General features: G+C 35.0%; 1 protein-coding gene across 1 annotated transcript in view; it reads left to right on the top strand.

The window, feature by feature from the left end:
• Nucleotides 1-152: 152 nt before the first annotated feature.
• LOC149777149 (trafficking protein particle complex subunit 11-like) overlaps nt 153-17,488 on the top strand; it is a 151,074-nt gene continuing 133,738 nt past the window's right edge. Inside the window, exons 1-3 of the mRNA XM_089941840.1 lie at nt 153-248; nt 9,356-9,564; nt 13,010-13,179. Of these exons, the coding sequence (XP_089797966.1) occupies nt 9,361-9,564; nt 13,010-13,179 (374 nt within the window). The 5' untranslated portion in view covers nt 153-248; nt 9,356-9,360. The remainder of the gene's footprint in view (nt 249-9,355; nt 9,565-13,009; nt 13,180-17,488) is intronic.

The following is a 17,488-nucleotide window of genomic DNA, read 5'->3' on the forward strand; positions in this document are numbered from 1 at the left end:
GATTTTCCTGGCACATCATCAATACAAGTAAGAAAGTGAATAATATACTAAAAATCAGTTTATATTAGTGGTTATGTTCTCACTGCATGTTGCAAAAGAATCAATTAATTTCGTTTTATTTAAATAATATAGTGTTTTCTTTTCTTAACTGACAATACTCCAGCCGTAATACACCCGTTTTCTGATGCTGAAGTTCACCCCATTTTCCTAAATTTGACGAAGTTGTGAGCTTTTTCCACAATTATCTGGTAATAGCTCGAATATTCAATGCAATCAGAGAAGATAAAAACGAGAAACTTGTTTGGTTTATTTGATCCTGATAATACTTTCGGGTAAAACACCATTGATAATGGTGTCATCTATTTTCGTAGAGTTGCATACTGGTCTGTGTATGAAACTGATGGAACGTACGGTTACCGCGTTGCTACTTGGATAACATACCCAAAACGAAGTCCACTAACATTATCCAAAATCACAGTTTAAGAACGGAAAATTTCATAATTGCATGAGATCGAACGTGTTTTTTTATGGAAGGAAAGATGGTTTCTGTACATGTCTTGCAATGTAAGACGTCCATCGGTGCATATTTATTTTGCTTGGCCGCCTTCTTACATTGCAGGAATAGTCTTTCTTTGCATGTCTTCAGCAGGTTTGTGAAATGCTTAGGTAACGGGAACAACGGGGCTCGCTAAACATCAGAAGACTTTCCAAGAACACCCTCAGACTTTAGAGAATGCCTACTTTTAATTTCAATTATAGTCTGACTCTGCATCCCCGTTTGTTTGTACCCTCCACCGCTTTAAAAAAGAGAATGTTTAATGTGATAAAAAGTGCACAGAACTAAGTCAGTTGAATCATTGATTTATAATTTCTAACCTGACTGTGACCAGAATGACACTAATGCTGGCATCCCCTGCACCATTTCATGCTTAACAGACTTTCCATACTAACGTGGCACCATATTGTGTACACTATAGGCTAGTTTATTTCCATCAGACAACATAATGACGTAGTTCATCCTGTTCAGCAACTGCTGAATAATTGTTGTTGTTGTTGTTGTAGGGTTTAATGCCATTTTTCGGCACAAGATAGGCTATACATGGCGGCCAGTATAATTGGTGGAGGAAGAACCCTGGAAAACCCCGGGAAGAACCACCGACCCACGAGAAGCTACTGACAGGCTTTCTCACGTACCAATGTTAGCCGAGGCTGAGACTCGAACTAATGCAGACAGAGGTGAGATGGCAGTGATCCGTAACGGCGAGTGCTTTAGACCACTCGGCCACTCGGGGCCCCTGCTGAATAATTGTGTAAATTACATTATGTTGAGAGTTTGGAATTATATCCCTTTGCATATATGAACATAGAAATCTTAAATCCACAAGGAAAGCAAATTTATAGTTGTCATTATTTTCCTTTGCTTGATTTGACATTGTAAATATCGGAAGCAGACGACTTACATATGTACATCTGTTGTTGTGATACACCCCTTTGCTGAAAATGGACTTGTCCAGAGACTGGAAATGGATCTGCGCATGTCTGTCTATTACACTGAAAAGTTCCGTTAATCATGAAATGTGTATATGATGATGGTGTTAGGGCCACTCTACTCACAGTCAGGTTAGAAACTATAAATCATTGAATGAATTGACTAAGTTCCTTGCACTTTTTATCACATTAAAGGTTTCCATTATTTAAATCGGTAGGGGGGTACAAACAAACAGGTTTGTATTGTCAGACTATAGTATAACAAACAAACAAACAAACAAAAACTGTGATTTTGTAGTGTAATGAGAAAAGTATTGATGTCAAGAGTTGCCAAGGGAAATAACTTGTTTTGATGAAGAGTGTCTAGTTAAAGTAATGTGACAAAAATATTTTTCAGCATTTTAAGAAAAAGTGGCAACCAAATAAATTTAATACATTAAATAAGAAATTAAATAAGTGAAATCAAATGGTCAGGTAAATGTTGATATAAAATTATTAGTATATTTCATAAACGATTAAACTATTCATTTGTTTATTTGAGTTAATTACTATGCATTTACAGGATATGTCATTGTATATATTTGTCCATTTATTATAAAATAAGGGATTTTACAAAAATACAACATGCCTTAGTTGGTTAACATAAGCATGTCTGAATATTTGTTCAGGAAGAAGTTTCTGGCTGATGTCTGACAATCACTTTGATCTCTTGTGGACTCTAAGTCTCATACTGGCTGGATGTCTGCAGGCCAATTTCAAGCATTTATTTGACTTCATTGACAGGCCTTCTTCGCTGACTCTGTTTTCATTCAGTTCCATTAGCCTTATTGATTATGGACTATTATCCATTATGTAATTTTATGTACAGTGTAGCCCCACTGTCACACGATCATAGCATGTCTTCCGAAATCTCATATACATGTATTTTTCTCATGCACAACAAAATATTTTTTCTCTTATAATTTCAAAAAATAATGTGTAAAAAGTTTATTGTCATTTTGAGAAAAGATCACTCATGAATTCTAATATGAGACGATTATGGCTTGGCTCCTTAAATTTTACATACATGTATTTTTCTTGTACATGAAAAAATACTTTATTTATCTTGGAAAATACTTTATTCTTCTTAACACATTAACCCCTAGCGACGAGTTAACGTGGCAGGAGGTAGTAGCCAACTGCCGAGCTTTGTAGTGTCATGGGTGGTATTATAGAAAGGTAGACAGATGTAGCTCTACAGTGATACCAAATAATATGGAATTTCTAGTTGCACCACAAAATACAGAGTGAAAAACCTCATTTTTTGGACCCAACTTTTTTCTATCCAAAATTGGCCCATGGTCGGAATCCGATTTTGTGTCCGGATTTTTGACTTTTTGATCTCAAATGTAAGGCAAACTGGTATGAACTGTAAACAGACAGATGAACCTTTGCAAAAAATAGGATAAGATGGGCATATGGAATAAAGAGTGGTAGCAAAAATACACAAAAAAAGAGAACTACAACTTTTACCCTTCTGCTCATGTGTGAGCCAAGTAGCCTATGAAAAACAATGTTTCTAACACAACTAGGTAGTATGTTATTGAAAGATCACCTGGGATTCTGTGTTTTCGGATGCATTCAGAAATAGCTTTCAAAATGTGTTTCCTACTTGAATTTCAGACGAAAACAACAAAAACCTCCAGGGGTTAATGTGTTAATGGGTGCATTTTGATGACATCACCAAATTTGAATATTCCTTGCATATTTAATCACTTGTGCATCGACATTGCACATAAATTACAAATTTAGCCATTCCTTGACGATTTGTAAAAATATTAAAAAATCCTTGTTAAAAGTACACAAAATAACATATAAGAAGTTTATTAGGGATCATGCTGGGCTTCATCAATGTTGCAAATTAAGATTTGTTTTTACTTATTGGCGATAAAATATATGTTGTTTTAGATATTTTTAGTGACATTGTTGACTGTTTGTACTTCTATATATAAGCTTTGGATTGGAGTGAAGAAATTCAAAGGAACCACTAAAGCCACGAACTTGGATATAAAATGTTCAGGAATCTATCTATTGCATAAACAAATCCTTTGTTCATATTGACAAACCATCTTACCAGTGTATTATTATATCATATTCTGCTATGCTGACATCTGGCCTGAGTACTGTATGGTGTGATTATACACTCAAATAGTCATTGTACCAGACCAGTTGCAACCGACCAAGCTCAGAAGACAGGAACTGGAATGCCTACAATCAACCAAACTATGAATAATTTTTTTTTTTAAGAAGTACACAGAAAAAAATAGTCTTGCCGAAATTTTAAAGAAAACTGATTATCTTTGAAGCACCAACCATTCTATATAAATACTAAGCAATTGAAAGAAAATTTCAGTCTCAGTCAGTGTTTTACAAATATTTGATGTTATCACTGCAAAACAAATGGGATTTCATTTGGTCCTCCAAAGTTGGCCTTTAGTGGTGACTTCGATGACACATGTACCCTTCATCAAAGCAAGCCAACTACAATCTTCAGTAAAAACAAAGCAACTTTCATCAAAGGAAGTCAATACCAAATCTAAATAAACACAATGGAATCTGGTGGATTGTTAGATTTTCCAATGTGACTGGAATATATTTATTGTGCTGTGAAAGATTCCTGTTTGCAGGAAAAAGGTTTATGCTTATGATTGCTGCCAATGGCAGCATAAAATGCAAATTAAATATCCAATCTTTTGCAATTGTAGATATATGGCTATCAGGTTAATTGAAGATGGGGCATGTTCACATGTTTTCTTTTCCCTGTGAATAACCTCATCCTCTGGGTAGGCTTTGGCATGATGATAACTGTCTCTGGCTGACCAAAATATAGACCAATTTAAGTATGTCTTGTAAGAAACTAATGCCACATACTACTGGCAACTTTGACTCTCATAGTGAATTGTTTAGTGCCATGTTTGTTGACAATGGATATAGAAGACTACCATTTTTACATCCATGTTCTATTTGTGTTTCCTGATGGTATGTGACTAAGAATTTCATAACGTGATCTATACTTCAGTTCATGGATTTTTCATATACTTTTACAGTGCATTATGGATTGTACCACACAGATGTAAGTTGGCAATATACAACTGTAATTCAGACTAGGTTTGTCTTCATTTAATCAGAATCTTATAGTTTTGTGTCTGCTTTTATTCTACCCTTCCCCCTGCCATTTTTTAATATATACATCATTTTCTTCATCTAACTGACTTGGTTGGTTATAACACTCTTTGGTACATAACTTGGTTGGGTTCTGTGGACCCCAGCCATTGTGTTATAGGAGGGTCACACTTTATTTTGATTTTTGCATATGTTTAATGTTCTTGTGGAAGTTTGCAAAAAACTGCCTTTTGTTTTGTGGATTTTCATTGCCAAGTACCGTGATCTATGTGGTAAATATGTTCTTTTTTTGAGTTAATTGATGATTTACAATGTCATGAAGAACACTATAATCCATGAAATAAAGTTGTGTCATGCTGTAAAGTTTATGTATTAGGTCTTGGGTGTCTTTTTGGTTTTTAATCAACAGAGAGATTTAGAATGTTGTTGTTGGACTAGGCATTGTTATTAGTCCAAACCCTATGTTCATTATTTCTGTGGGTAGGTTTGAAAACATATTTCTGTAGACTGACTTTCAAGTTGATTGTAAAGTATGGTGCAAATATCAGGTGTCATTCATTGTTTCCATATGGTCTGATTGGCTTCAATATCTCTTGTACTATTTGCATCTGCCATGTTACCAGTATCAGATATCTGGACCTTTATTATGACCACCCCAATTTGTTTTTCGAAGAGAGTGCTTGACATTATTCTTAAGATGTTTAGTGCAAAGATAGCGTGTAGTTGAGGGAATAATGTGCTCTATGACCTTGCTTATGCCTTACTCATCATCAGTTCCAAATCCCATCATTTCAGACACTCTTACTTTCGCAGAATGTCTATCAATAGCTGGAGCAATATGCTCTAGAAAGCTGTTGTAAATTCTGTAAGAAGTGTCCTTGCAATATGCTCTAGAAAGCTGTTGTAAGTTCTGTAAGAAGTGTCTTTGCAATACACTCTAGAAAGCTGTTGTAAGTTCTGTAAGAAGTGTATTTGCAATACGCTCTAGAAAGCTGTTGTAAGTTCTATAAGAAGTGTCTTTGCAATACGCTCTAGAAAGCTGTTGTAAGTTCTGTAAAAAGTGTCTTTGCAATACGCTCTAGAAAGCTGTTGTAAGTTCTATAAGAAGTGTCTTTGCAATACGCTCTAGAAAGCTGTTGTAAGTTCTGTAAAAAGAGTCTTTGCAATACGTTCTAGAAAGCTGTTGTAAGTTCTGTAAAAAGTGTCTTTGCAATACGCTCTAGAAAGCTGTTGTAAGTTCTGTAAAAAGTGTCTTTGCAATACACTCTAGAAAGCTGTTGTAAGTTCTGTAAAAAGTGTCTTTGTGCAGAAGAACAGGGTCAGTTAAGATCCGATGTTCATTTGTACTGTTTCGGACAACTCTTTTAAAGCCTTTTGCAACCTAGAAGTCTACTAATCAAAATATAAGCAAAAAGGTAATTTTGGTTGTTGTTGTTGTTGTTGGGTTTAACGCCACTTTTCAGCACAAGATAGGCCATACATGGCGGCCAGTATTAATGGCGGAGGAAGAACCCGGGAAAACCCCGGAAAGAACCACCGACCCACGAGAAGCTACTGGCAAGCTTTCTCACATACCCACATTGGCCGAATCCGAGACTCGAACCCATGCAGACAGAGGTGAGATGGCAGTGATTCGTAACGGAGAGCGCTTTAGACCACTCGGCCACTCGGGGCCCCGGTAATTTTGGTCTTTAACACCTGAATATTAGAGCATGCAAATGAGTATTTATCTTATATTAATGCTTGATTAATGGAAAGAATATGTGTTGTGCACTTATTATACGTAATTGCGTATAACAGATGTGACATTAAACAAATTTTATATTGCAAATTTGAATCTGAATGTATTTGAATCAAACTGCGTCATGGTTTTTGAGTTACTGTTGATAAAAAGTCACTTAGTTGTCTGTGTGAAAGTACCAAGCATTAAAAGATCTATATATTCAAACTGTTTAGATAAATTGTATCTTGTATATCAAGTAGTCCACACAGCAATTTTCCTTGTCGTCTAAGTAAAATCAAGCGAAATTACTGCTGTGGAGTTTGTAACAATCATTGGTCATGTATTCTGAGCTTTTCTTTCAAAATTTGCAATATGCAAGTTTGAAATGAAAATTTGTATATAAACAGTTAATAAGACAATAAATGAAGTGAGTACAGTGAATTGCCATATAATGAGGAATTTGTTCAAAAAAATTTAAAATTAAAAAGATTTGATGCTTAAGAGTGATTTTCCATAGGTTATCTGAAATGGGGTCATCAGTCAATTCTCACATTGATATTATTAATGATGTCCATGTTTGTGTATTTGGTGTTTTTCTTTTCTTTTTTTTTTTGTTGCTCCATGAAGCATTTATTAGAGTTATGGTGTGATTATCTAAAGTCTTGGTGTGTCTTGGAGAGTCTTGGGGTGTCTTGGAGAGTCTTGGGATGTTCTTGGAGAGTCTTGGGGTGTGTAGTGAGACCACAAGCACAACACTGTCATAACACTTTATAGTATGCTTGGTTAGCAAATATTTTTGTGTAAATATGCATCATAGTTGAACATTGATTGGTTTGGTGAGGTTTAACACCATTTTCCAATACACAATAGGTAATACATGGAGAGCAGTATATTGCTTTGGTGTAGGAAAACCTGGGAAAAACCACTGACCCAAGGGAATCTACTGGCAAGCTTTCTCAAATATCGGGGTTGTATAAGTTGAGACTAATCCATGCAGACATTGGTGTGTTGTGAGTGATCTGTACAGGTGAGTGCCTTAGACCACTCTGTCACCAGGTTCCCTTAGTTGAATACTGAAGATAGGTATGATATAACAAAGTTCATACACCTGTTTCATGCTGTCATTGTGGTATAACAGGAAAAATTATAGGAAGAAAGATAAAATATGTGCCTTCTCCAATAATAATCAAACAAGATAACTAGGCCTAAATAGAAAACATATTCTGAATTTATCCAGTATTGTCAAAACTATGAAACAAGCCAAGTACAGTGACAGTCTTGTCAAAAAAATCTGAATGGCAACCCTCGTTTATGGTATATGCAAGATGAGCTTATGGTATCATTTTTTGTATTTTTATCAAAAGCATAATTCCAGTTTGTAAACACATTGTTCATTCAGTTAATTTTATTAATTTTTTAATATGATTACTACAAGAGATCATCCCCATAATTAGGATAAGTCCATTCTGCAAATTAATTAGGATAGACAAAGATTTTCCATGGATTCCACTACCAAAATGGTATCTAGTTTACTGAGAAAATTTCCCATTGCAGGGGTTGTCCCAGTAGCTGAAAAGACCAAAAACCTGTCATAGCAAATGTGATGCAACTGGAACTTTCCTTTTAGTACAACATAATTGTGATCTGTCATAACTGTTTTTCTTGTAGACCATGAGAAATGGGGTGTGGTCATACCAAGCTTAGCTTTTGTGAATTATTAGTTTGTGAATAGATTGTATATTTGACCCTGTTTAAATAAGTTGTGTTTATTGTTCAATGAATAGTTAATTTTTATACATTGCAGAAAAATGCCAGTATTAGAATATTTACCACCAGCTGTATAAGTCCCACTGAAATTGATGTGGTCTGTAAATAACTCTCAACTACTTTAAAATCAGGTCATTTCAGGTGACACTTTTTAAAAAATTATTATAAATATTAGTATGAAATAAACTACCATCACAAATTGAATACTGTATTGACCTGTGTATTATAGGCACTTATCTGCCAACAACATAGACCCTGATCTGCTGTCACACAATGCATTGTTTTCATCTTATGATTCCAGTGTTTCCATCTTATGATTTCAGTGTTTCCATCTTATGATTTCAGTGTTGTTAGATGCATTTTGCACAATGGTAAATACTACACGTTAACTAACTTATTCAGTTCAAACAGGCTGTAAGATTAACCAATCATTGTAGAGTATATTGATATACAACTTTACCTTTTTTCAGTTTAATTCATTTTATATCATGAACTTCTAAGTTGGATAGATAGATAGTTTCATCGAGAAAATGAGATAACTTTGCAACATTTTAATTTACATTTAATCGATGTACTTAAATAAAGAAAATTTCTTATAATACTCATTGACATACTTAAACATAGAAAATTTTCAATAATACTTGTAGATTTATCAAATTGTCCTTATGTCGTACATACACACATAACTAATGCTGCTCTCTCTGTCCCTCCCTAAGTTGTTAGTACATCTGCTTTGGATGTGGGAGTTGTGCATTCAAAACATGGCAGAGTCATACCAAGGACTTTTAAAATGGTACTAGCAGTTGCCTCACTTGGCACTCAGCATTAAGATGTTAGTGTTAGGACTAGTTGGCCTGGTGTCAGGATCAGGATTATATGACTGGGTAGGACATGATCCCACATGTCTGTAGCATGATGCCCAATGCTAGACATCACTATAAACTTACACACTGCAGACATCGTAGTGATATGACTGAAAAATTGTTAAAGCTTCGTTAAAAATCCAAATCACACATTTTATGGGATCTATACACATATTAATTGAGGAACCACATTTTTATGTGACCTACACCTATATCACAGTATATGAGGTGGTACAATCAGAATTCACTATAGTGAGTGACCTCTGTAATTCACCAGAATTTGTGCATCTTTATAAATGTTTGCATTATCATACAGGTATGCCTCTCATGTATCTTTTCCGTATTTGATCAGGTAAGATGTCCTGGGGAAGTGAGCTCCCAGCTGAGCTGTTGTGTCGTCCAACTGGCCTCATTGCTTTGAGTGGACTGGACATTACTTACAATGCTATTCACAAGTCCATTTGGGATGCTTTCTGCAACAATAGACGGCCTGACAGGGTGCCTCTACAGTTTATTGTGGTACAGGGAGACCATGAATTTCCTAAGTGCCGGACAAACAAGGTTTGGATAGAGGATAAGCGATGAATAAATGAATGAATGATATTGCTTTTGGTTTCAAAAACAGTAAAATGATTCAGTGTTTACCTTGGACAAAAATAATGGTGTGCTACTTTTATTTGTAACGACTACCTGTTCGCCCTTACTTACTGTGATGAAGCTTTTTCTTCAGATATTGCTCATTAACAGACACTTTAAATTTATGTTGTACCATACCGTAATGATGGTAAGTCTTCAGACACTAGAAGCTTGCTGTTGTATTGTACCATACCATAATGATGGTAAGTCTTCGGACACTAGAAGCTTGCTGTTGTATTGTACCATACCGTAATGATGGTAAGTCTTCGGACACTAGAAGCTTGCTGTTGTATTGTACCATACCGTAATGATGGTAAGTCTTCGGACACTAGAAGCTTGCTGTTGTATTGTACCATACCGTAGTGATGGTAAGTCTTCGGACACTAGAAGCTTGCTGTTGTATTGTACCATACCGTAATGATGGTAAGTCTTCGGACACTAGAAGCTTGCTGTTGTATTGTACCATACCGTAATGATGGTAAGTCTTCGGACACTAGAAGCTTGCTGTTGTATTGTACCATACCGTAATGATGGTAAGTCTTCGGACACTAGAAGCTTGCTGTTGTATTGTACCATACCGTAATGATGGTAAGTCTTCGGACACTAGAAGCTTGCTGTTGTATTGTACCATACCGTAATGATGGTAAGTCTTCGGACACTAGAAGCTTGCTGTTGTATTGTACCATACCGTAATGATGGTAAGTCTTCGGACACTAGAAGCTTGCTGTTGTATTGTACCATACCGTAATGATGGTAAGTCTTCGGACACTAGAAGCTTGCTGTTGTATTGTACCATACCGTAATGATTGTAAATCTTCGGACACTAGAAGCTTGCTGTTGTATTGCACCATACCTTAAATGATGGTAAGTCTTCGGACACTAGAAGCTTGCTGTTCTATTGCACCATACCGTAATGATGGTAAGTCTTCGGACACTAGAAGCTTGCTGTTGTATTGTACCAGTAGATGATGGCAAGTCTTTGAACACTGTAAGTTTTGTTCTGTACCATCCTGGTAATGTTGGTAAGTCTTCGGACACTATAAGTCTAGGGACACCCCTAATTATTTCCAAAAATAATTTTTTATGACCTATAATAATTTGTGACACAAGATTATAAAAGAAATTTTATTTGCTCAACAAACTGAGAATATTACATCCATTTTTCTTCTCCAATTTCTGACCCTTAGCATACTATTTCTGCAATGACATGAACACTACTAAGTTTGAAAAAAAATTCAAAAGATTGCTCTAAGGTTTGTACATGATGACTACACAAGCAGCTAAGATAAACTCTTACTTCTGGCAAAAATGCCAACCCCAGAGGTGTACAGACTTCAGAGTTATGGCTCAAGAGACTCTCACAATATTGAATAAGTGCATTCCCAAATATTTGTATGATTTTGTATGTTTTAAACACAATAAATATAATTTTTTATATTCAAATATTTCACATGTCCCAAGAATTAAAACCTTTACATCTGGCAAGAAATATTTTTGATATGCAGCTGCCATTCTATGGAATGAGCTACTAAGTCACTTAAGAGAGCAATCAAATTTTAATTCATTTAGATCTTTATTTTTATTCTGGAATGGTAAAGACTGTAAATATAATATCTGTAAATAATAAACTCCCTCCACCGTGATAACTACACCTAATGTTTGTGTTAATGTTTTTTGTTTATCTGTCATTGTATTATACTATCAAGTGTGCCCTGCTGTTAGCTGCTTCCTTTTTTAAGTTAGGTGTAAGCTGCATCACAGTATGCTTTTTTGTCATAATTTGGTGCTTCCACATTTAATTTTCAATTTTTCACAATAATTGTATTACTTTTTTTAAATTGAAATTGTCCCAGAATCACTGATTGTTAAAATGCTGTGTTTGTATGTCTTGCAAATCATGCTTGTTGTAATGACTCCTTTGTTTTATGTTATGTCAGTAAAATGGTTATTAAAACTTATATTGTATTGTTATTTTAAATCATGCTGATGTTAAATGTTATTTTAAAAACCGAATTATGCTGATGTAGTCTAAATTTATATATATGATTACGTGTGATGAATCAGCAGATACTTTGTTGGCTGTCTGTCCGCATTCTCATATTAAGTCCTGTTTTTCAATGCCTGTTAGTGACTCAGACACATGTCCTGCCATTAATCATTAAAACATGTCCTCTGATGCCATTAGAGACTCCGACACATGTCCTCCCATGTCATTAATCACTCAGACTCATGTCCTCCCAGGTCATTAATCACTCGGACACATGTCCTCCCATGCTATTAATCACTCCAGTGCCATTAGTGACTCAGACACATGTCATTTCATGCCATTAATCACTCACTACAGAGTCATTAACTTAATAACTGATTAAAAAAGTTGTTTCATGCACAAGAAGTGGAGTATTTTTTAATGCATTTTTACTTTCGTAGTTATCTTATTATGTTGATTGTGACATGTTGTTGCCATATACATTGGTAAAGTTATGATTATACATTTTTCTGTGTAGATACTTGTTTCAGTTGAGATTATGGAAATTTAAAAGAATTTACACAAGTAATACTTGTTGTTTTTTGTCTCCATCTGTCTAGGACTTTGCAAAACTTGTTGCTTAAAAGACAGGTGATCTTAAAATGGGTATGAAGATAAGAGTGGAGTGAGTATTTAACAAAAAAATAATTATAGTGCTTCAAAATATGACTTGCAGTTTTGGTACATTTGATTGATATGTCAGTAAAACATTTGAGAAATCAGTACAAATACTGCAGTTACACATCTTAGAATAAACCTGCAAAGGGTACCTTAAGTTTTTTTGATGGATTTTACTCTGTATAGATGTGCAAAGGGCACATTAAATTTCTGATTCGATTAGACTCTGAAGAATTCCATAAAAAGCATGTTGTGAACTGTAAATATCCTTGTTATGGTGATATTATTTATGCCAGGACAGATGCAGAAAAAAGCAACTTGTATCCCTTGTGTAAATTCTTGAAGAAATTGACTTTACATTAAGTAGTTACCTGTTAGGGAGCCAAATAGTTCAGTTGGTAGAGTGTCAGACATGTAATCCAAGGGTTGAGGGTTCAATACCAGCCCAGGTTTGCTGTATGTCCTTGGGGAAGGCAGTTGGTTCCCATTTCTTTTGCATGATGCAGCTTGTATAGTGTGCTAAAATTGATTTTAGAACCAACTAAAACAAAATCTTCACAATTAACCTTTCCCAATTCCCACTGTTTAAGTCAAGTTTGACTAGTTTCTGCTGCATGTTTTAAAGTTGGTTAAAGTCCTGCATGGAAAGTTTACATACTGCAGTATCCCTGGTGGGACATAGTGCTTCAGAAAACCCATGTTCATTGTTCATTTTTACTTACTCAGCGTCAGTCATATGAGTGGTACATCCCCAAGGGGATCCTGAAGACCAACTGGATGCGCAAGCACTTGAACCTGGTGCCAGCTGTAGTGGTAATTTTCTTCGACCTTGATTGGGATGAGCCTTTGTGGAAAGAAAAACAGATGGAATGTGCCACAAGGGTTGAGATAGTCAGGTATATGTTAGAGAGCTTATTCTTTCTTCTACAGTATTGGGAAAATTTTAATATATTTTATTAATTGATATAATGTGATAGTTGAAACAATTAATTTACTGTCTTCTCTTATTATGTGACCTGTCTTAATATGTTAATTGTTTTTTTGTATCATCAGAGTGGCTTTAACAGAGTGCCAAGTAGCATGTGTATATTGATGTTTTTTTATGTGTATTTTTTATCCAGATATGCAGGTTTAATCAAAGCTTTATGTATCAAGCATACTTACCTTTATGCAATATGTGAAGATTGATTGTATTCTTTCATATTGTATAATCATCATTGTAGGAGGTAACAAATTTTCAGAGGAATCATCTATTTTTCAAGATCATGGATACACTTCTGTGAACGTTTTCTTTGACATTTTAAAGGTGTCTACAAAATTATGAATCTGTGTACATTTATTTCAAATCATTCATTTGATTGGATTCTTACATACAAGTAGCCGATCATAATATCATTTAAAACAATGGCTAGCTCTTGTTGTTGAAAATGTATGTTTTTCATAGAGTACAACAGCTAATACTTCCAAAAGTGTTTGTACTGAGTATGGAGACACTGATTTCTTTCTGAATGCTCAGTGTCATCAGTTCCTTATGCAGAAAAATCTCAAGCCTGTTATCAATATCAACCTGAATAGAACTTTATTAATTATAAATCCAGTGTGAAATTCACTTTTTCCCCGGCTCTTGTGATGGTAGACCATAGGCAAACAAATACAGATATATACTTGCTTGTACCGTATTTACCGTATATGTTGGGACACCATAAATTAATTTTAAAAGTAATTTTTTTGTGCACTGTATGTTCTGGGACAAATCGTTTTTTTCAAGTCGTAAGTTGTGGGACACCTTTTAAATCATTTGAAAATTACATGTCGGAAATTGTACTCCAGCTGAAATTTTATTTTAAAAAATGTAAAACTGTGTACTTGAGATAAAACTCTTTAATCCACTGCAGCAGCATCTCATCAACACAACCCTTCTCCTGCACACGTACGATCTATTCTTTTGGTACATGAATATTTTATTTTAGCTTTCTCATACTGTGAAAAATTGTTACAGGCACCACACCACCTGAAGCAGAAACTGCAACGACATAGGTCAGATTTTTTCAAATCTGCACTAGTCTTTCTAATTCTCACACTTTTGACGCCCATCTTATCATCAGTCCATCCAGGAATGCAAAGTACACTAGAGTTTCAGCCATGTTAATGATCATATTGTCAGCGAAATGATCTGTTTCTCTTCTGGCCTTCATGAATTCATCATGTAATTTTATTTTCTCCAAACCTTCTGGATGATGCTGGGTCATTGATGTTCGTGCACGAAGCACTATATTGTGTAACTTTAAAAACTGTTCCATTGTTTCACTTTAGTTTCAGAATTTTTGTGAATAGTGGTGAAAAGGAACCAAAGTTAGTTTCCATATCTCAGCCTTCTTTGTATATTCAAAGCTAAAAAATAAAAAATAGGCACACTTAAAAGAATCCATAGTCGGCTTCTGAACTCAGCTTGCTGTGCAATAAAAAAACCTTTTATATTGATATCCTTTGAAAAACAATTTGGCTTCCGAGTCCAAAGTCAGCTTTTGACGTCAGCTTGCTTTGTAATAAAAATAACCTTTGATGTCCTGTCGGTAAGTTCAAAGAAGAAGTTTACTGCTGGCTGCAAGTTGTATTTATTTACCACCAAGGCTTTTCTGTGCTTGGCATCTGTAGTAATAATTAGTATAAAGGTGCACTGATGTCTGCAGGTAAATAGTAATGATACTTTTGTAACCTGCGCCGGCGAAAAGATTGTCACTTGCACCCAAGTGAATGTGTTTTCAAATAATGATTTTTATTTGCGAGATACTGTCATCCAGAAGACCCGGATATAAATTAATCTTGGCTATTTTGCACCTAACACCGTATCATGCATGAATGGCAGTTGTCTTCAAAACATCGGTTGATTATTTCCTTCTGGTTTGCGAAATCGTTTGCTTCTCTTCTGGCCTTCACGAATTCATCACATGATTTTATTTTCTCCAAATATAGCTGGGTCATAGACATCTGTCCACAAAGCACTATATTGTGTCACTTTAAAATTTGTTCCATTGTTTCAATTTATTTTCAAAATTCCCGTGAATACAGTTGAAAATGAACCCAAGTTTACTTCCATATCTCGGCTGTCTTTGTATATTCAAAAAAAAAAAATCGATTCACTTCACAGAATCCATAGTCAGCTTCTGATGTCTGCTTGCTTTTCAATAAAATAACCTTTGTACTGATATCCTTTACCAGAAAAGTAACCAAAGTCGACTTCTGAGATCAGCTTGCTTTGTAATAAAAATAATCTTTTGTCTTTGATGTCCTGTCAGTAGGTTCAAAGGAGTTAACTGCTTGCTGCCAGTCGTGTTTATTCACCACCAGGGCTTATATATGCTTGGCATCTGTGGTTACAATTAATACAAAGGATCATTGACGTCTGCGGGTAAATAGTAAGGATAATTTTGTAACTCGAGCTGGTGAAAAGATTGTCAATTACACTCAAGTGAACGTGTTTCCAAATGATGATTTTTATTTGCGACATACTGTCATACTGTAGACCTGGATATAATTCAGTCTTGATTATTTTCCACCCAACACCATGTCATGCGTGTATGGCGTCTTCAAGATATCGGTTGACTATTTCCCTCTTGTTTGCGATTTTGTTGGCTCCAGTTTTCAGTCGGATAACATGTTCAAACCTTTGAGCACAACCACACACAATTGTTTCTCAATGTTCATGTCAATGAACAACATGGTGTGTGGTATCGGACATAATTGATACACACTGCAGTATAGAAGCCTACGCCACTTATACGGATTTCGTGGAAATATTTTATTCTTTAATGCTCATGTTGAAAAAAGGAATAAATGATAACAACACAAGGTTAGTTTCTTTCTTTTTATTATCAATTAAGCGTTTTATTTATCTATTTTATTGCAACATGTGGGGGGGGGCAAGCACTGATGGAATACAAATTTATTTCGTTTCTTAAGTCTTGGGACATATGACCAAAGTGAAAAAAATATTTCACCATAAGTTCAGGGACAGGAAAAAAAATAATTATTTTATTGTGTCCCAACATATGTGGTAAATACGGTAAGTCAAGTCCAACTGAAAACAACATAGACTTTGATCTGCTGGTGCATAATGTGCCAGAAGATGATGGTCTGTTTTTTTGTTTTACTGATTACTCCTAACAAACTGCATAGACCCAGATCTGCTGGTACATTATACAGTGGAAGACCTGATTCTATGCAGTTTGTAAACCAGTAATATTGAACAAGAACATACACTTATCTCGACAATAGACTTTGGACTAAAGACAAACAAGTATTATTAAATAAGAATATTCACTTATTTTGAGGATATGCTGTAGACCATATTCAAACCAGTACTACTGAATAAGATCTACACTTATCTTGACCATAGACTGAGGACATAACAAGTCAAATTGAATAAGATCTACACTTATCTTGACCATAGACTGTAGACAAAACAAGTCATATTGAATAAGATCTACACTTATCTTGACCATAGACTGTAGACAAAACAAGTCATACTGAATAAGATCTACACTTATCTTGACCATAGACTGAGGACATAACAAGTCAAATTGAATAAGATCTACACTTATCTTGACCATAGACTGTAGACAAAACAAGTCATATTGAATAAGATCTACACTTATCTTGACCATAGACTGTAGACAAAACAAGTCATATTGAATAAGATCTACACTTATCTTGACCATAGACTGTGGACAAAACAAGTCATATTGAATAAGAACCTACACTTACCTTGACCATAGACTGTAGACAAAACAAGATATATTGAATAAGAACCACAGTGATTGTTGAAATGGTTCAGAAAAAAATGATTGAATTTTTAAAATATTTTTTTATATGAGATGATGATGAGATTAAAAAATGTTAAACCATATTACAGGAAAAGTTTGCTTTTATTTTATCATAGCTTTTATTAATGCAGATTAAGGATCTTTTTGTACCTGTGCCATTTTTTCCATAAGAGCTTGAAATAATATGTGCCTTTTTCCTTGGCACTAGCAGGAATCCATAGGTTACATGATACTTCATTAGTGTAGCCCATCTAGTGACCAGTGCTTTTTATATCACATAACTTGGCAAGCTGACATATAACAAAGCCACACAGCATACAACAGAGGTTGATACTGGATAAAGGGTGCATTAGGTTTTTCAGTAAATGTGAAGCACATGCAA

This window comes from Sinohyriopsis cumingii, chromosome 18, assembly GCF_028554795.1.
Source record: "Sinohyriopsis cumingii isolate HCF-2022 chromosome 18, ASM2855479v2, whole genome shotgun sequence".
Taxonomy (NCBI): domain Eukaryota; kingdom Metazoa; phylum Mollusca; class Bivalvia; order Unionida; family Unionidae; genus Sinohyriopsis; species Sinohyriopsis cumingii.